Raw genomic sequence first — 20,629 nt, 5'->3', positions numbered from 1 at the left:
TGTACTTCCGTTTTCCCATCATGCAGTTTCAGAAACATGGTGGCTGAAAGCTTTCATAACATTGAGGTCTGATGTCACGTCTGTTATCTAGCCCATTTTTGCACCTGTGAATTTATGAGTAAGGGAATATTGGTTTTAAATTGGATTGTGCACAATGCCGAAATATTACGAGGATAAAGAGGAAGATACCCGAGCATGCGCCGGTGTCAGAGAGGACTTCAAGGCGTGTCTCCTTCAGCACGACTGCGTGGTCAAGGTAAGAAAAGGTTCTCCGGTCACAACATCCGAAGTAACTTCCAGGTGTGAAACAAGGCGCTGCGGTTCCATAGTTGGATAATAGTAACGTTAGTCTACAAACGCTTGGAGTTAAGTTACCTTTAACGTGACCTAGTTAAGTCGTAGTTTCGCGTTGCCAGAGCTAGCAATCTCCACAGTGCTCTGGAGTAAGAACCGTAACGTTACGTGGATAATATGTTTCCCCAAACAGTCACCAATAACATCTCTCATTCTACGTCGCGACAAACTCCATTGTAAAAACTGACACTTTAATCAATTAATAATTATGATAATCAAATCACCGAGGTGAAGTTAGTTCAGTGTTTAACATTCGTCGATTATCGCTGAAATTACCTCCAATAGCTGCTTGCCAAAGCCTCGATTTAACCCTCTTAATAAATCCATGGATTTAACCCTATAACCTAATCGATGTGAGACGCTGTTTGTTGAATTCGGTGTAAACAGTATTTCTTACGTTACAGTTAAGGTTGACTACCGAATGGGGTCAGTGTATATTTTGGTCATTCGATTTTCATGTATTTTGGTCATTCGAACATGTATTAAAAAGCGAATGGTTATTTGATTTTCGTTTTAAAATTCGTTTTTTTTTTTTTTTAAATTTAAATTATTTTTTTTTTCTTCATTTTCATGGTCAAAAGGGGATGGGAGAAATTTAAAATTGCGTTACTGTTACATTGGCGCTGTAATGGTAACGTTAAAGTCTGGTCCCAGCAAACTTTCTGTTGCTGCCGTTAAGTTTGCTCATCTGGCAGAAAGTCACCGGCGGTTCGGGATCAGACCTCCGGTGCTGGGTCTAATGTTATAATGTTCGCTGCATGCCGCTGCAGCTAGATCTGGGTCCCCCGGTGCTGACTGACTCTGGTCCGTCTGCAGAGCTGGCGTTACCCGCTCTAGCTAAGCTGGGAATCAGACTAATCTGCCGCGCTCGTGTTTTATTCATATTTTCTTTTCTTTGCAGGTATATAGCTAACAGTTAGTTTTATACAGTCTATGCTCTAGCTAAGTTATTGCACCAAAAATACAATGCTGAGGTTGGTGTTTGTTAACATGTTAACGTAAAAAATGTCAAACTGCTGTACTCCTTCGTGGTGGATGAGATGATGTAAAGGCAAAATGTGTTTTTTTTTAACTGGTTTCTTAATTTGTGAGGAGGGGAAGATGCCCAGTGAGTGTTTGAAGGAAGGCCACTGCAAAGCCCTGCAGACATCCTTCTTTGAGTGCAAGAGGTCAATGGTAAGTCAGCAGTATTACATTGTCATTTTGAAAGCATTTGTGCACCTACAGTAGTAACTGGTGAGAAGTGGAAGAGTAAAGAGAGCAGGGAGTGTTTTATCTTCCTCTTTCTTGGCTGTTTTCCCAAAGTGACCAGAAGCATAGGGAATATTGAAAACAAATGGCTGATAATGTTTAATTTAAATTCTGTTTTGTACAAAGATAAATTGACTCATGCCTTCAGCGTGTGCGTGCTGCACACTAACCAATGTCTGTCCTGTCTTACAGCTGGACACAAGGTCAAGATTCAGAGGAAGGAAAGGATATTGAGGAACCATCTAAACGAGTGGTCGAGTGAATCCTGGAGCAACTGTAAATACTTGTAATGATTGAAACTAAAGAGCGCTGCTCATAGGCCAGAGTGTGTGCAGCCTTACAACCTCATCTGAAGTACGTGTCAAGAAAGGACTACCAAATATTAAAGAACAATGCAAACTGAAGGACAAAATGTAGTGCTGAAAAACACTGGAGCTGTCACTGGCTAGAGATTTTTCTGGATGAGTGTGTGTGTGTGTGTTGTGCTATGAGAACCTTGATGTGATGAAATAAATAATGAATACAATGTAAAGAAAGAGATTCTATTCACATTTTAATGAGGTGCTGTCATCAGAAACACGTCTGACTGAAACATACGATTTCAAGTATAACATTTAAAATCAGTTATTATGATGGGGGTCATCCTACAATTGAGGTATACACATACAGTAGTAAGTCTTCTATAAGCATTCATATTACATCATACAGAGTTAGTCTTTAGTCCTGGTCTTTCCTGCTATAGACACAGTGCAAAGTTACAGTTTGCAGTCAGTTGAACAGTGTTGTATACAGTATGTTGGCTTATTACTAAAAACACAAATGGAGAAATTACTCATTGTGAGTAGTAAGACCAAAGCTTCGTCTATAACTCAACAGAAAACTGGGCCAAAATTTGTGGATGGAAACAGTGACACGCTTATTTAGTGTGTTCAGAGCTGTTATTTCAAAGCAGCCATCATCATCTGCTTGAACTTTTCCATATCCACCTTCTTCATAATAAAAGCCTTTTGGGCGTTTTCCAGGAAGCCCACGGTATCTACTATCATCATGCCTCTGGTGTGCGTGCCCGTCAGCTCTACACTAACTGGATAATGGTCGCTTTCTGTGATGAATGAATCGTCTACGGCGGCTGCCATGGCATACGAGTCGCAGGAAATAAAACCTGTACCGGCAACACACTCTTTCTGTAAGCGTTCGCTTTGTGATACCTCGATGCTGTGTTGGAAGATCTTTGCCATGAAGCGAGCTTTATCGGTGTCCTGCGCCAACCAGGCGTCGCAAAACTCCTGTCAACACCAGGAGAAATGTAAATACAGAGCAGCAATTGTTCTCTGATGAGTTCCCCGATACATAAACTTATTGGAAAGGCTATGTGCTGTATATATGTTACAATGTGTAAAAAGAAGCCTTACCCAGGGCAGCTTGCTGTAGCAGGTAAACTCCCAGCAGGCCAAGTACATGGGACACTGGTAGTCGTTCAGTACAATGTACGCAGCTTCTGGATCAGCAGCAAAATTGAACTCGCCACACACTGTAGTGTTTCCTCGAGCTAAAGGAGCAAACCACAGAAAACTCCACCATTAAAGGATGTAGACAGAACAATGAGAACACTTGATAGACAAGGATTTGAATTGGGAAGTCATTTGATTACAATTACAAACACACAGGGGGTCAAGGTTAGGGCTGCAGCTAACAATTATTTTCCTTTTAGATTATTCTTGTCTTGATGGATTGATTGACTGATTCATGTTGTTGTCTGGATAATACTAGTAATTAAAGAAATATGTCATATTGACATATTTGACCTGGCTTCTTTTGACCAACCAACAGTCCAAAACCCAAAGATGATCAGGGAAAAGCCGAAAATCCTCACATTGGGGAAGTTGCAACCAGGTAATGTTTGGCAGTTTTGCTGGAGAATTGGCTTAAATGAATAATCAGAATAGTTAGATACGTTTCCTGTCCAATAAATAATCATTTCAGCTCCGCCACAGTAGGTTGAGTGGCAGTGGCATCTGTCACGCTGTAAAAGATCTGGCACTCAGTTTTCAAAACAACACATATGAAATAAGAGACAACAACAGAGTCATTTCTGTGCCAATTGGAGATGAATGGTGAAATAAATTAATAATTCAAATAATTCCTTTTTGTCAGAGTACATTACTTTGTCTAGCCCATTAACACTGTGTCACCTTCACCAGCTTTTGCTAAAATGCAATATGAAAAAAACTGGTTTATGATTTTACTGACATTCAGTGTTGCCCCCCATGATGTAGAGCCCTCGGAGTTTGCTCGGTAGAGATGGATCCATTCTTACAGCCAGAGCCAGGTTGGTGAGGGGTGCCGTGGCAACCAGAGACACCTGGGGAATAAACCCAAACCTTAAAGACCTGAAAAAGCACACACGCACGAACGCACACACACACACATACACACACACACAGACAGCTGTCTCACACATCTCACCTCTCCTGGATTCTCACTGACAATCCTGATCATGGCTGACACAGCACCCTCCTTCTGAACCAGGTCCAGGCCAGGTGCGTCGGGGTCAGGAGCGTCTCCCAACCCGTCCTGCCCGTGGAATTGTCCAGCACTGAGGCTGTTCCCAAGGATCGGCTTAGCTGCACCTTTGAACACTGGAATCTGGCACCACATGAAAAAAACGTACCACAAGGAAACATTTATACCGGTGTTATTGTTACACAGCTTCCAAACTGATTTCTGTCCATATATGCAACATATCTTGTAGTTTGAAACATGAGAATATTAGCTACCAATGTAGCTAATATTGCAAATTATACAGCTGGACTATTTTATTTTATTTAACACTGGATTTATAACATTGTTAAATCAATGTGATGTTACTTTACCTTGATTGAATTAGCCAAACATATTTGCATTATGTTATTTATTTGATCTATTAACAGTTAATAAATTGAATTCTCAGAAAATGAACTGTATCACAATATATATTGCCATATGACAATGATATAATTACAAAAAATACATATACCTTGGGCTGGGTATCAGTAATCAATGTATAGTATATATGTGCTATGCTGGTTTCCATAAATGCAGTGAATTTGGACTATATGACGTTCTGCCTTAAAGCGGTGATAGAATGATTATATAGGGTATTTTACACTGTTCCTTAAGGTCTCCAAGGGTATGTAACATTGGTTGGGCTGAAAATTGCCTGAATGCTATTTTATTAGGCCCATAACTACCCTGTGAATATGGCTCTATTTGGAACAAGAGCTTTTCTTCCAAATATGGTATGCTCATGAATATTCAGAATGAGCTACGCGCTGATTGGTTTGAGCAAACTACATAGAAACATATGGGAGACTCGACAGCAGGCCTCATATTTCAGACACTGCAAAGTTATACATTGTTTGTCGGGCTATTATTAAATTCACTTCTGAGACTTTTTTTAGCGAGAAATCAACTATATAAAGCTCAAATATGGGCCGTTTTACGAAAATTGATGGCTAATTGCAAATTTGGTAAGACTGTGTGTCGGAGTTCAGCGGCCGGTGCTGCCTGTGTTGTTGCCTCGCCACCCGGCCTGCCTTCCTTCACAGACCCCGGCCTGCTATGAGTTACTTGGAGCTCCGTCACGGCTGGCAGCCCACTGCACTCCATACCCGCGCAAAGTCACCGTTTTTTGGGGCTAATGGACAACCAAATGCTGCTGCCCTGACAGAGCTCCAGGGCATGCAACTCCCCTCTTCCTGCTAGCTAAATGGCCGGTGTATGTGAGTGAGAGCGCGGTCAGCGAGCTTGTTACGCCAGCAATCTCTTACCACAGTTCCAGTTAATCGTTTAATGTGTGTAATTACGGCTTTTGTTAGCTGCAACTGTCCCTTCAATCCTATGGCGTTTTTCCATTACATGGTACCTGCTCCACTCGCCTCGACTCTACTCGCCTCGCCTCAACTCGACACACTGTGCGTCCGTTTCCCATTGCAGATTTTAGTACCGCCTCAGCGTGGCTGGTTGTCATAGTGACTGCCGTGGGCGTGACTTGGTAGCGGTACATTTCCCCCGTCCCGACTCATTTCCTGGTTCTTCGTCTCCGTAAACAACATGAAATCAAAGAGATAGTTAACTTTTACTGCTCCAGATTTCCCACCGTGGTCAGAAAGAACAGAGGAGACACTTTGGTTCTCTCACTATATGACTCTAGAGTCACTACTCGCTCCCAAGATAATCAACGTCACTCTCTCACTGATCCCTCGCTCACCCACTCCCCACACACACATGCACACACCAGCGCACAATTATAAACATCAGGCCACTTGTATATAGCATATGCTACGGAGAAAGCTGGAGGCAGCAAAAAAAAAAACGCTGGCTAAACTATTTAAAAATGCTGGGTTGGTCAGGACACCCCGTCAATGCAGTGATCAGTGACGATTCTTTCCGACCAATCTGTAGCCTGCAGGTTTTCACGTCACCTTTTCGGCTCGCCTCAGCTCGCTTGGAACCTCGACTGAGGTGGTACTAAAAAAAGTACCTGTTAGCAGGTACCAGGTACTTTTTTTTGTAATGGAAAACCAAAAAAGGCGAGTAGAGTCGAGGCGAGTCGAGCAGGTACCATGTAATGGAAAAGTGCCACTAGCTACCTATGTAGCTACAAATCACGGATAGTCAGCTTTATTTTCGGCGTAATTCGAGTATATTTACAGTTTGAATTTCTTCACGCCACGTATACAACATCTAGCTAAATGTCTTATAAAGATAACAACGGTGTCCGATTTGAAATTAATGAATATTTGTGAATTTCAGAGGAATTCTAAGAGGAGGCTAGCTAGCTCTCATTGATAGAGCTACATCCAGCCGCAGGCTCTATCGATGAGACGGACAAGCAGCGTTTATTTCCCCAATAGTTTGTTTAAATAACTCAGCACATTATAATTACACACATTAAAAGATTAACTGGAACTGTGGTAAGAGATTGCTAGCGTAACAAGCTCGCTGACCGCGCTCTCATTCACACACATCGGGCATTTAGCTAGCAGGAAGAGGGGAGTTGCAGGCCCTGGAGCTCTGTCAGGGCAGGGGCATTTGGTTGTCCTTTAGCCCAACAGACGGTAACTTTGCGCGGGTATGGAGTGCAGTGGGCTGCCAGCTGTGACGGAGCTCCAAGTACCTCATAGCAGGCCGGGGTGTGTGAAGGAAGGCAGGCCGGGTGGCGAGGCAACAACACAGGCAGCACCGGCCGCTGAACTCCGACACACAGTCGGACAAAATTTGCAATTAGCCATCCATTTTCGTAAAGCGGCCCATATTTGAGCTTTATATAGTTGATTTCTCGCATAAAAAAATTTCAGAAGTGAATTTTGTAATGGAATAGCAGAGATCTGCGCAACCTAGATTCAGAAGACTACCTGATCTCAGGTCAGTTGTGTAATGTTCAATGTGTAAATGTGTAAATGTTGGGGCGTGACCGTTCATTTAATACACCCATGGGCGTGACAAAGTTACAGGTCTAGGGAGGTTGACGTCAACTTCCAGCATTGTTGAGATTCGCCCGTTTTCAGCGGCAGTTTCAAAATATGAGATTTTCATAGTAAAGGGGTGTCAATGGGATATTTACCCACCGAACTGTCCTCATTCAACTATGACAGGGTAAAATCAGTTTTGCATTCTATCACCCCTTTAAAGAGGCGCTATGCATTTTGGGCCATTTCTTCACTGTTTTCTCGCTTTTTGCTCACAGGTTTTTCTATAGAGCTCCCCCTACGGCTTTGGAATAGATATTTGGCAGCTCCTATGTTTACTTGTGTCCAGGGGCGTTGGACAGGGGGGGAAAAGGGGACTGAGTACCGAGGGCCCTCATGTGAGGAGGGCATAAAAAGATGCTAGTATGAATAGCTGTGGATGCGGGGAGGGGCCCATAGAAAATGCCATTCTACAGGGCCCAGAATTTTGTGCTACGCCCCTGCTTGTGTCTGACTCCTCGCTCAGTCAGTCTGCCGTTTCCTCTTTCTCTGTTTCTCCGACAATGCTTTCCTAGCTTTCTGCTTCTTTTTAGCCTTCTCAGCCATGACAATAATGTGAAAAACTCCATCACTACCTTGTTAGCCGGTTCCTGAATGGGCGTATGTGTGCAGTGCCGTGAAGCAATTCGTTACATCGTGAGACCTGATATCACGCGATACTTCCTGATGCCGAGGCCGCTCGCCTCACGGAAAACTCTAGCTTAGACGCGACCACCATTCAACTCAGAAAAGTAATATAACCATTCCAATGACTCCGAAGCTGTTCAGTTAAGGTAAATTAAGCTAAAAAAAAAAACTGCATAGTTCCCCTTTAAATTTGTATGCACTAGTATGATGGGATTGATGTACATCTTGTTGATTAATGGCAAATTTAATTCAAAGATGTTTCCATTGAGTGAGACAGGGTGCTTTATGTGTAATACTCTATGATCTAAGCAGTGATTTTGTTTAATAATAATATCATGTCAGGTGTTTGGTTTCAATTCTTTTTCCAGAGCACCTAGCCAAAACCAAAGAACATTTCCCATTTTGTTTGGTATTAAAATGCAGTAGTCTAATCTTCATATGAACTCGTGCAACTTTGCTACTTAAGCTAATTGAGCTCATACTGGTTGAGTATTTTTTCCGGTTCCCGCCTCATGTCATGTGGTTTGAGGTACAACAACTCATTGTTGGGCAGTTTTAGAAACAGCAAACATGACGCCAGTAAATTCCTCCCACACTCTTGAGAAAACACATACATGATTTACCAGTAAATTATGTCTGGATCATAAAATAACTACACTTTATAGAAAACTAACCGTGCTGCACCCACCTCAAGTTTATTGCAGACTTGCAGAACTCGAAGTGTGTTCTTACACACATTCTCCACTGTGGTGTTTCCATGCACACATGTGATGCCCAGGAGCTCCACGTTTGGGGCGGCCAGCGCTAACATGATGGCCTGAGCATCGTCCACGCCACAGTCTACATCCAAAAGCAACTTCTTACTCATCATGGACCCTGAGGAGCAAAGACTTACGGTCAAACGGTAACACTTTACTTGAATGTATCTCCATAATTGTGACATGACACTGTCATGAACCCTAACTCTAATTCTAACCCTAACCTGTCATGACAAAAACCAAATAGCACTTACTAAAATAAGCGTTATGTCATAAACGTTTATGACTTGTTTATAATGTTTATGAAACGTTCACGGTCATGTCACTCTTATATAGATACCTTCAAGTAAAGTGTAACCGAACAAAATACTGCTGACTCCTGACTGTTAATCATACACTTTAATTAGTTATCTACTCCTCTAGTAAAATGAGTAAGCTGGAGATATATGTAACCTATAACATCACGGTTATAGATATACGTAACCTATAACCTACATCACAGTTATAAAAAGTTGTGGTGAGCTTTGCGGGTTGTTTAATTCAGTGAATTTATATGAAACAGAAACACATATTTCACAAGACAAGACCTACCTGAAGACGAGTGTGAAAAAGATGAACTGTAGTGTTTGCCGGCTGCTACTCTTCCTCTCACAGAGTGGAACCACCGATTGTCAGCTGCAAATAACCTTTGAGGAGCAAGAAGGAAGGGAGAATAAATGGAGAGTAATGGGAGGAGTTTTGTGAAGCTAAAGTTAACCATTATTTAGCTTCTTGATGATCAATGTCTTCCTCCTCTGAAAAAAATTAATCTACAATATTATTGGATGTGGAAAGAACACTGAATGTGATGCTTTTGGTCTGTGGATGAAAAGCGTCAGTATCACATGCCAGAAAAATGTACCATAAAAGTCTGATGGTGTATCACTGAAAGGAAATTATTATCTCAAAGGGGGAAAAAAAGTCCTGTTAAGTAAAAGTACAAAAATATTAGCATCAAAATATACTACCGAAAGTAAAAGTAGGCCTACTCATCGTGCAGAATGGCCCATTTCAGAATCAGAAATATTTATAATATTTGTATAAATTATAATTAGTGATGCATTCATTTGTGCATGACTTTAATGTTGCAGCTGGTAAATGTGGAGTTAATTTTAATTGCTTTATGGTAGGGTAGCTTAACCTACAACAATATATCATAATTTATTGGTTGAGTTATATTTTGTATTAATAATCTAAAGCTGCAATTAGTAAGTAGGAACTAAAGCTATCAAATAAATATATTGGAGGACAATATTTGCCTTCAAAATGAAGTGGTGTAAAAGTACAATGTAGCATACAATGGAAATACTCCATTGTAAATAAAAGTACGTCAAGATGTTACCGTATTTGAGTAAATGTAGGCTACTTAATATAATAATATATTCTTTATTTGCCAAGTACATTTTTACATATCCTCTTATATGGAACCATTACTTATCCTCTGTATACTTCGTTAAATTCCACCACTGCTGAACACTTCAAATGATGGGAGCGTTTTTAAATAGTTATAGTCACATTTCTGTCATTTCTGCATTCCTCAGCCTGAAAATGTCTTTCACTCGATCTTTGATCTATATGGTGAACAGAAGCACAGAAACACAACAGCTATCAGAAAGAAATGTGAGTAGCAACGCTCTGTGTCTCTGAGAAACTTCCTCAAACATTTCTTCAGTTTTTAGGTCATAATAAAAGCCGATCGCCTCACCTCGGCACAGAGCTGCTTAAAACGTGGCGTGCTTTTACAACACATCGGATTATCCCCGCCATGCAGACAGAAGGAATCGTGAGAGAGCAGAGGACGATCCGGCGAGCTCTTACTCTGTCCTCATTTCTGAGCACCAAAAAACCTGTAACCTAACGAAGCCAACTGTCAATGTGTAGACCGCATCAGAGACAGTTTAGAAGATCTTTGACCACATGAAATATTGTGTCATTACAAATTCCAAGTAGTCATTTTCAAAACCAGATAGAAGTACAAATACATTACTGCGTTTTGAGTCTCACTATGGCGCAATTACGCGCACGCTGATGTTAATCTTCTTCTATTTTTGTCTAAAACTTTATTTAGCAAAGAAAATGTAGCCTACATATCACGTCAGTCACAAACAAGTACGCAACATAATACGTGAGCTGATAACAACAACAAAATATAAAAATAATAATGAAATTTAAATAATAATAATACAAAAATAATGGAAAAATCTTAAAGTAAAGAAAAAAAACAATTAATTTGACTTCAGGGGGCTTCATCAAATATGTGTTGCGGCTTTTTTATTGATCGTAAGAGCAAGAGAGTTAAGCTTTGAATTAAATTCGAAGTGATTCTTTTTTTAATGATATGCTGCGTTCATGCCACCTCGGAATAACAGGCACCGCCCCCCTGGTTACGTTGTTTTTCCGACTGGCAGCGTTCACATGGTCGGGATGCGCGTTCTTCTTCTTCTGTTATATTGGCGTTTGGCATAACAACTTTTTGCATGACTGCCACCAACGGCTGGCCGTAGCCTAGAGCATCAGGTGTGTGAAAACATGGAGGCCACAATAACAAAAGATAGTTTTTTTTTATACATAGGCCTATTTATGAATAATTTTAAACAGGTTATGTCTGTGTATGTTTCTTGGCAGAGGCGTTTGTCCACAATAAACAGTTTATTGTCATTGAAATATGTTCAGTGAACCAAAGTCGCCTCCGTCAACAACACGTCACCAACTGGGGAACTCGGTTATCCAAATCCAGCCCGAGCAGAGAATGTCTAATAAGGGGAGAACTTCCACTCTCGGGAAAATTCTGGGTTGGTACAATGGGGCTTAGTGAGATAGGGAGTGAACAGGCTCTGGCCCGAGTTTCCCACCTCTGATTCCCACAGGAAGTCACGTGAATGGTGACGTTTTCACTCGAAAAAACGTTTTTCCGATGATGTCCATGAACGCACGGATAGACAATCTATGACAATGACGTCACTTCCTGAAATACCCTTAAAGGGAAACACAAAATCCATGGGAAACCATGGATGTATTAAGAGAACGTTGGAAACTGGTTTGTTTTGGTGGGATTCCAACCTTCCAACACAAGGGTGAGAGGAAGAGATGCGACTGGAGCAGTCCGCACTAGTCATGTAGGGGCTCTGGTGCAAAAAGAAGCCACAGCCCACCATCTCTCTGTGCATTGTGTATGCATACGCTGACACTTAAAGTATAGGAATTACTTGTGAACACAATATAAAAAAAACTGACTGGATGAGGACCCTTCCACATAGTAGCCTATATTTATACTACACCAACCCACACAGGTAAATTTAATTACTTTGGCGATAGGTTTTTCACAGGGGACTTTTTGACATGTCACTGTAGGAAATGGAAAGACGCAAATAATCAAATTAATGATGGCTGAATTCCACATTTTTGCAGTTCGCCAAGTTTCACAAACCGTAGGCTACACACATTGGATGTAAAGGAGCCGATGGAGAGGCACATTATTTGACGGTGGTATTGAAGGTGGAAAGTTTATTCTTTATAATAACCAATGTTTATGGTTATAATAATGATGCTGAAAACAGAATACTGATGGAAAATATCACACATGTGATTTCAGAGTTAAAAGTATTGTACCCTACCGATTACATCTTAGCAGGAGGTGACTGGAATATGGTAGGCGAATGGGTTGATAGAATGCCTTCTAGATTATGGAGAGCAAAGCAAAATGACATCGTAGAAAGTTTTATAGCAGACAACAGTTTGATTGATGCGTGAAGATTCCTTAATCCTGAGGTTAAAACCTTTTCTTGGTTTAAGCCTAACGGAGAAAGTAAATCTAGGATTGATTACTGGTTGGTAAGTGACAGCTTTCTGACATATGTTAAACAAATTTCTAAAGCACCACTATCTGATCATTGTTTCATAGATCTCATTTTAGAACCCACAGTGAGGGAAACCAGAAATAAAGGATATTGGAAGTTTAATTCTAAGATGTTACAAAATGAGGATTATTGCATTAAGGTTAGGAAAATCATAAGAGCTAATGAAAAGGATGATTCAATTGAAGGTTATATTGGTAGGTGAGAATTTACTAAATTTAAGATTAGAGAATTCACAATAAAATTTTGCAAGGAATTAAATAGGGAAAAAAGACAATATGAAAGTAATTTATTGCGGGAAATTAACCAGTGTTGTAGTAATTTGGACCTAAATTATCAAGGGAAGAACAAGTTAATGGAGTTACAAGTCTGGTTAGATGAGCTTTACCTTGAAAGAGCACAAGGGGCCTTTATTAGGTCAAGAGCGAAATGGATCGAGGCAGGTGAAAAGAACTCCTCATATTTTAGCAGTTTGGAAAAAAATAGACAGCAGCGAAACTCAATAACTAGTTTAATAATAAATGGGGTAGAAAGTAAAGATTTTAGAAGTTTAGATAAGGAAGTGTTCTCATTTTACTCCAACTTGTACTCCTCAAATTATTCTGGTGTAGAGGCTGATTATTTGTTTGATAAAATCAAGAATGCTATCCCATGCATTGATGATCCCTTTAAAGATATTTGCGAGTCAGATTTGACAATCGAGGAGTTGGATTCAGTTATTCTCAAGATGAAGTTGAACAAATCTCGGGGACGGACGGGCTCACAACAAATTTCTATCAATTCTTTTGGAATGATGTGAGAAATTTACTATTTAAAGCGTTACGAGAATGAAGAAAGAAGTGATGTCATCTATGAAACAAGGTTTAATTACTTTCATTTCTAAATCTGGTAAAGACAAGATAATCTTAGATAATTTGAGACCAATTACACTGTTGAATACTGACTACAAGCTACTCTCTGGAGTTGTGGCTACTAGGCTAAAGGGAGGTATGTCGTCCATCATTGGTGAGACTTGTTTTAGATTTACTTGAGTACAGCGACATTATTCATGATAGTGGGTTTATTTTATTCTTAGATTTTTACAAAGCGTTTGATTCTGTTGAACATCCTTTTAGTTTGAAAACTTTACATCACTTTGGATTTGGGGAAAAATGTATGAATATAATTGAGATGCTTTATAATGGAATCAATAGCTCAGTAGCTAGGGCATGGCACCTGTCCTCAATTTGAGATTAAGAAGGGAATTTGTCAGGGTTGCAGCAGCTCTCCACTTCTATTCATTATGGTAGCAGAAATGTTGTCCATTTTGATGCAGAATAGTCGTATTGAAGGGTTAGTTGTAAGTGACAGACAAATTACCATAAGTCAATTGGCTGACGACCCAACTTTGTTTCTAAAAAATGAAAATCAAATTCCTTTAGCCTTACAAATTATCGACCACTTCTCAAGAGCTTCAGGTTTACAATTGAATTTAGATAAATGTGAAATTTTAGCACTACATGATAAATCCCTTGCAACCTCTATATAACATAAAGGTCAAGTCAGAAGTTAAATACTTGGGGATTCTTATTTCCAAGGATAAGACAACGTCAGACAAAATGAATATATGGAACAATATAGAAAAGTGTAAACTAATCTTAAATAGCATGGCTGCAGAGAGATATCACAATTTTTGGGAGAGTTTTATTATCCAAAATGGACAGCTTATCCAGACTTATCTACCCAGCTTTCTCCTAACCCATCTCTACAAACATGATCAAAGCCATAAACAAGATCAATTTTAATTTCATATGGAGAAACAAATGTCAGTACATAAGGAAAATTGACATGGTTAAAAACTATGAAGATGGAGGTGCGAATGCGATTGAATTTTATATAATGAATGGTGTCTTGAAATTGAAATGGTTAAAATCTTTTATTAGTAACAGGGAGTCCTTTTGGTTTACTGTCCCCAATTTAATATTTTCAAAAATGGGTGGAATAGACTTTCTTCTACGATGTGATTTTGAATGCAATTTCTTACCAGTCAAACTTTCTGATTTCCATCAGCAGGTCCTTCTCTATTGGAAGTTAATCTACAAACATAATTTCACACCTCATAATACTCCAGTTTGGAATAATAGATACATAATGATAAGCAGAAAATCTGTGTACATGGAGGAATGGAAATCCAAGGGAATCTGGGCAATTGCTCATTTTATGGACAGTAATGGACTCTTGTTACAGCACGAGGAGTTTTGTGAGAAATATCAACTTCAATGCAATGTCAAGCGTTATGATAGATGGTTGAAAGCTATACCAATGTCTCTGAAATCAATGGTGAGAGAAGATGTTAGGTACTCCAAGGTTTCTCCTGGTCTGAGGCAGCTCTGTATCCAAGGAATTGATTTTTGTGATTATGAATGTACCAACAAAGTTATTAGAAATATTCTATTGAAGGAATATTATCCCAATCCAGTAAAAAGACAATATATGTTGAAAGAATTTGGGGATGGAGAGGTTAAGAAAATAAGAAAAAGTTATATCTCATTTCCTCTTCTCCCGAAGGTAAAAGAGGTCAACTTTAAAATTGTAAATGAAATCTACCCAACAAACACATTTTTAAGACTGAGGTTCAATTTTGATACTAATAACTGTTTTTTGTGAAAAAGAAATTGATAATTTGGAACATGTTTTTTTTCTGTGTGAGTCGGTGCAATCCTTCTGGAGAGATCTGCTGGTTACAGACCAGGGAAATTGAAATACCACCTCTGACAGTGAAGAATATAAAGTTTGGTGTTTTTGTTGAAGATAAGAAGGTAGATTTTGTTCTCAACAACTTGGTGCTGCTAGGAAAACATTTTGTACATAAATGTAAGTACTTTAAGACCAAACCCTCAATGATCCATTGGAAGAATGAGTTCAATCTTTTGTGCAAGTCACTGAAACGAGTTAAAGATAAAAAAGCCCTTGAATTGATCTATTTATTTGAAAATCTTAATTTAATTTGAGATAGCCCCTTCTCTTTATTTATTTTCTTTTATATCATTCCTTATGTTGTTTTGTAAGGTATAAGCTCCTAGGTTTTGTTTTATATGCTCGACCTGAGGCAATAGCTCTGTTTTTTTAGATGGATTTGTGATTGTGCCTTGTTTGTTTATATATGTTCTGAATAAATGAACAGTAAAAAAATAAAATAAAAAAAACATTGGATGTAAAGGCAGTTTCCTACTTTGCCTGTCAATGGTTATCCAGGAGCTCCATTTGAAATGTTGTGTTAATGACGGAATTAAAAAAAATTTAACTGTGGATATACTTTTTGGAGATGCTATTCTTTGAGGCAATTTGAAAGAGGTCACAATAGTTGCTGCTAAATTCACAAACCATAATCCATCCATCCATCTTCCTGCAGGGGACCCCCAAACTTCCCTTTCCCGAGCCACATTAACCTGCTCCGCCAGGGGGGTCCTGAGGCTTTGAGGCCAGGTTGGAGATATAATCCCTCCACCCCGAGGCCTCCTCCCAGCTGGACTAGGGAGGCGTCCAGCGATCCTTACCAGATGCCCAAACCATAGATATACATAATAAAGGCCTTTATTATGTATATCTATGGCCCAAACCACCTCAACTGGCTCCTTCCGATTTGAGTGTACGTTCTGCGTGTGCGCGAGACGTAATACGTCTCCATAACAGCAGACGGCGCTAATCTGTCGCCCAAAAAAATGAAAACCGGAAATGACGGAATATCTCTCTAGACCTATATGTCAATCAGAGAATGTCTAATAAGGGGAGAACTTCCACTCTCGGGAAAATTCCGGGTTGGTACTATGGGGCTAATAGGGAGTGAGATAGGGAGTGAACAGGCTCTCCATAGACAGGCTCTGTGTCAATGCTCTAGACTAGACCAAAGGATTTCTAATAAGTAGGCGGGCTTTGACTAGACCTAGCTAGTAAACACCAGAGAGTGTCGATAGTAGTCAAGAAGGATCGTTGTTCTCATTACTCGCTGAATGGAAGAAAACACGATGGCTAGTAATAATAATAAGAAGGAGATACTGGTGTTGTCAGCTCTCGGGCTTCTTCTTGTGGAAGAAGAAATATGTCGCAGGCGAAACTTAAGGAGAAACGGCACTAAGTCATGGATCTCACAGCGACAGCCTCAAGGAGCTTCCCCGCGTCAAATCACGGAGAAAATAAATATATCAGGTGAGGTTTTCTCTTCTATCTAATTGTGTGTACATCCCACCTTCGTACAATCATTGTAACAATGTCTAGGACAAAGGGCAGAATGATTGAAAGACAAGAAAGAGACCGCAGGGTCGAAACATTGCCTTTATTTTATTAATCGAAATAGCTAGCCTGTGATGTGTGTGGACATTAGCCTGCCTCGTAACAAATACTTATTTTTGGCCATTGAATTCACTAGCAGAAATTGTGTATGTGATCTCGATAAATGCAGGCCTTGTGGAGGTTGGTATGCTGCCTGTCACTAAATATAACTCTGCTCTGTAAACCTTTCAGAGAAAGAGACCAAGAAGAAGTCCCTGCAATCACAGCTTACCCGCTATCGCAAGCTCTCTCCTTCAGGAAGTTCTGGGACAGACAAGACTGCCAGACAGCAGCGGATACTGCGGATGTTAGAGTTTCTGAAGCCACATACGAAGTCTAACCTCACTCACACGGTATGAACTTTCACTCTCCCATTGTTAAATAGTACTCATTTGGCATCCGAATGAAGTCCAAGCAGTGTTCACAATGGACTTCACACATATTCTTATACAAGAATTTCACAGTTTTGTTTTGCCTAACTGACAAAAAAATGTGCTTCCTTTGTTATGAATGCATTAATTCCATGATATTAAATCCACTCTTGTGATTATTTTTTTTTTTTTAGGAACCACCGGCCCCTACTGACACCATTTCAGGCGCCACTGTTGATGCCTTGGACAACAACCAGGATGAGACGGCTTTTGAACCGCTGATTGCAGAATCTACTTTTTTGGACCCAGGCTTTGAGTCAACCAGCAGCAGCTCGTCAGCTGGAAGCCCGCGAAGGCCTCCTGCAAAGCGCAGCAGGAAATCTCACGATGATTCGCTGGCAGACACTAAGATGCGCACAATAGAGGCAGCGCTTCACAGAATGTCTGCAGAGGGCAGACCGGACTTCATTGCAGTGGCCTGCCAAAGCATAGAACACAAGTTCAGGATGGTGCCACCACATCTCCTGCCTCGATTGGAGAACAGAGTTCAAAACCTCATTTTTAATTTTTTCGAGGAGCACAACCTGGACACACACACACACGACTCTTAATATTTGTATTTGTGCTTTACCCTTTTTATATTTCATACATTTTACTTCTGATAATAAAAGCCTATCTTTGGAAACGTGAATGTCCCTGTATTTTTTTCCACTGTCCTTATGATGATATAATATATAATAATTATAATTACAATAATATTAATACAAATGATGTGGAACTTGTGGGTTTAAACACAATCCACTGTAACGTCACATTTTCAGCATCAATGTCTTGCTACTCTCAATGTAATGTCTACATGTGAATACAGCTATGCCAAAGTACTTGACACTATTATTGTCTTCTATAATAGGCCATGAACTGCTCATACTGCATCTGAATGAAGGCCAATCAGTGTTCCATTCCATGAAGTGAACACTGATGGTCTGGGCATGTTCGTCTGGTCCTCTATTAACATGTTACCTTTCATACAGAAACCACATTAACATTACATTATGGGGGACTTGGTGAACACATTCCATGATCTCCTTCCCCATTAAGAACTTATTCAGCAATAATTTCTTTCTACTCTTAATGTAATGAGTCACCTTCACCACATTTCAACATAGTCTACACGTGAATAAAGCTATGCCAACTGGTCATATTGCATCTGAATGAAGGCCAGTCAGTGTTCCATTCCACTGATACTGACTACTGATAAATGCAGATTTATGAGAACATAATTAAACTTTGCACATTCCATTATCCCCTGACCAAAAATTATGCATTATTTTTGTAGACTTTGTGGTGATAATGATACAGGAGGCCATTCTGATTGATATGATTTTTATTGATCCATCTCAATAACCACAATTGAAACACAAGAAGTTATCCTCCTACACACGGACAATCTATCCTATATCTTGCCCCATTGAAAAGGCACTGCACCATTATCAGACATGAAATAACATCATTCATCCCTGATCTGTTTGGCCCTTGCTGCTGCATTGGTGGTTTGTGGCAGCGGGGGCTTGTTGTAGGGCAGGGTATATGCGACAGCCTATAGTTGAAGATGTGCTGCTCTACAGTGAGTCTGCGGTTTGCATATGGCTTCAACAGGTAGTCTGTCAATGGAAACGCCTCATCTGCCACAATGCAGTATGGAGACAGCTGGTCAAAATCTGGAAGTGGTGCTGGGGCAGGGATGTTGGTGGTTCTGTTTTCATCTGCTAACGTGCATCCACGAAACACTCCACCATCCGAAATTCTTCCATTACAACCGACATCCACATACAGAAACCTGTACGAGCTGTCAACCAGTGCCATCAAGACAATGGAAAAGTTGTGTTTGTAGTTGTAGTATGTTGATCCAGTCCCTGGTGGGGGGGTGGGGGGCGAGAATGTTTACGTGTTTCCCATCCAGAGCACCCAGGCAATTTGGGAAGTTCCACTGAGACATGAATCCACTGGATACCTGCTGCTACTCATGCGCTGTGTCTGGGCACTGAAAACAAGAAAAATAACAAAAGTGAATACCAAATGCTGATCTGTTTATCTGGTCAGAAAAACAGTAGCATCAGAAAAACCAACAACATGCATGTTTGCAACAAAAGTAGGATACCAACAGCATGCAGATCTTATTGTACAGCTCAATGACTGATGTTGACACAAGATATATCACAAATACCTTCAGATATTTCTCTCTTAAGACCTGGTAGATGGCGTCACAGGTTTCAGGAACGATTTGCCGAATTGTGGAGGTACCCATTCGAAACAGAAATTAAAGACTCTTGAAGCTTTCCCCTGCAATTATAAATGAAAACATGACTTTGTTAATTTTACGGAAGAGCTTCTGTACAGGATCCGAGAAAGGAACCGAAAAACTGAAAGAATAAAACAAACAAAGAGCTTACCTGTTGCAAGGAAGCGCGATATTCGGTCTGACAAGTTCCTCCAACATGTGGAACTGGGCAGGAAAGAGCGGAGCGAAATTTTTCAAATCATCTGGCTCGTCCATCTCCAGTTCCCGACACAAATTCGGGAAAGCTCCTTGAGCCTGTCGCTGTGAGATCCATGACTTCACCCACTTAGTGCGGTTTCTCCTTATTTTTCAACACCAGTATCTCCTTCTTATTATTATTACTAGCCATCGTATTTTCTTCTGTTCAGCGAGTAATGACAACAACGATCCTTTGTGTTCGATTCGGTGTGTTCCGAGGCACTTTTTTGACCAACTCGGGGAGACGGGAGCCAAATGATTAGTCCACTCTCAAAAAAGTGCCTCGGAACACATCGAAGTGACGACGACTTGAGTGTACGTTCTGCGCGCGTGTGAGACGTAATACGTCTCCATAACAGCAGGCGGCACTAATATGTATTGTAAAAAAAAATATGACGGAACATCTCTCTAGACCTAGTAAACACAGAGCACGCTGTCGTCAGTCATTGTTTTCATCAGAGAGTGTTGATAATAGTCAAGAAGTCAAGATGTTGTTGTCATTTCTCGGTGAACGGAAGAAAATACGATGGCTATTAATAATAAGAAGAAGATACTAGCGTTGTCAGCTCTCGGGCTTCTTCTTGTGGAAGAAGCACTGATTCGCTAGTCAAGGGCTAGCACTCCACCAATCAGATTGGTCATTGAGTCCGACTGCCCACTGGCCAATTCAACAAGTCAAATCGGCCAAAATGAATGCCGACAGCTCCTCCGACTGATGACGACAAGGAACACACCGAACAGACTCGAGTCAGTTGGTGTGTTGATGTGTCAGAGCCTTAAGGGAGAAGCCAGCCATCCTGTTGAGGAAACCCATTTCGGCCGCTTGTAACCTGGATCTCGTTCTTTTGGTCATGACCATAATGTCTCATTTAATTTCCTGACACACTCATTTGGCATTGACAAGCCTTTATTCATTTCACTTCATACCTCTGTGGGGGTGCAGGCATCTCTCAAACTCCCCTGTCCAGCCTGTGTGCATGTACAACTTATCAGAACAAGGTCCTAACTTACTCAATAACAA

General features: G+C 40.4%; 3 protein-coding genes across 3 annotated transcripts; 2 read left to right on the top strand and 1 right to left on the bottom strand.

The window, feature by feature from the left end:
• On the top strand, window positions 1–2,137 carry LOC120570342 (cytochrome c oxidase assembly factor 5). The gene is made up of 3 exons (XM_039818635.1): window positions 1–256; window positions 1,447–1,530; window positions 1,798–2,137. Exons 1-3 carry the CDS (start codon window positions 155–157, stop codon window positions 1,837–1,839), a joined length of 228 nt encoding a protein of 75 aa, XP_039674569.1. The 5' UTR covers window positions 1–154; the 3' UTR covers window positions 1,840–2,137.
• Window positions 2,138–2,141: 4 nt separating this feature from the next.
• si:dkey-4e7.3 (uncharacterized protein LOC402865 homolog) lies at window positions 2,142–10,513 on the bottom strand. The gene is made up of 7 exons (XM_039818634.1): window positions 10,245–10,513; window positions 9,092–9,186; window positions 8,431–8,618; window positions 4,072–4,251; window positions 3,856–3,967; window positions 3,018–3,154; window positions 2,142–2,891 (listed from the first exon to the last, which is right to left on the bottom strand). Exons 1-7 carry the CDS (start codon window positions 10,304–10,306, stop codon window positions 2,544–2,546), a joined length of 1,122 nt encoding a protein of 373 aa, XP_039674568.1. The 5' UTR covers window positions 10,307–10,513; the 3' UTR covers window positions 2,142–2,543.
• A 5,678-nt stretch (window positions 10,514–16,191) lies between these two features.
• LOC120570339 lies at window positions 16,192–17,763 on the top strand. The gene is made up of 3 exons (XM_039818633.1): window positions 16,192–16,578; window positions 16,894–17,054; window positions 17,267–17,763. The coding sequence occupies exons 1-3, from the start codon at window positions 16,383–16,385 to the stop codon at window positions 17,681–17,683; spliced, it is 774 nt and encodes a 257-aa protein (XP_039674567.1). The 5' UTR covers window positions 16,192–16,382; the 3' UTR covers window positions 17,684–17,763.
• Window positions 17,764–20,629: the final 2,866 nt, after the last annotated feature.

This window comes from Perca fluviatilis, chromosome 12 (genome assembly GCF_010015445.1).
Source record: "Perca fluviatilis chromosome 12, GENO_Pfluv_1.0, whole genome shotgun sequence".
Taxonomy (NCBI): Eukaryota; Metazoa; Chordata; class Actinopteri; order Perciformes; family Percidae; genus Perca; species Perca fluviatilis.
Note: the sequence above shows the minus strand (reverse complement) of the source record. Positions and strands in the feature narration are given on the sequence as shown.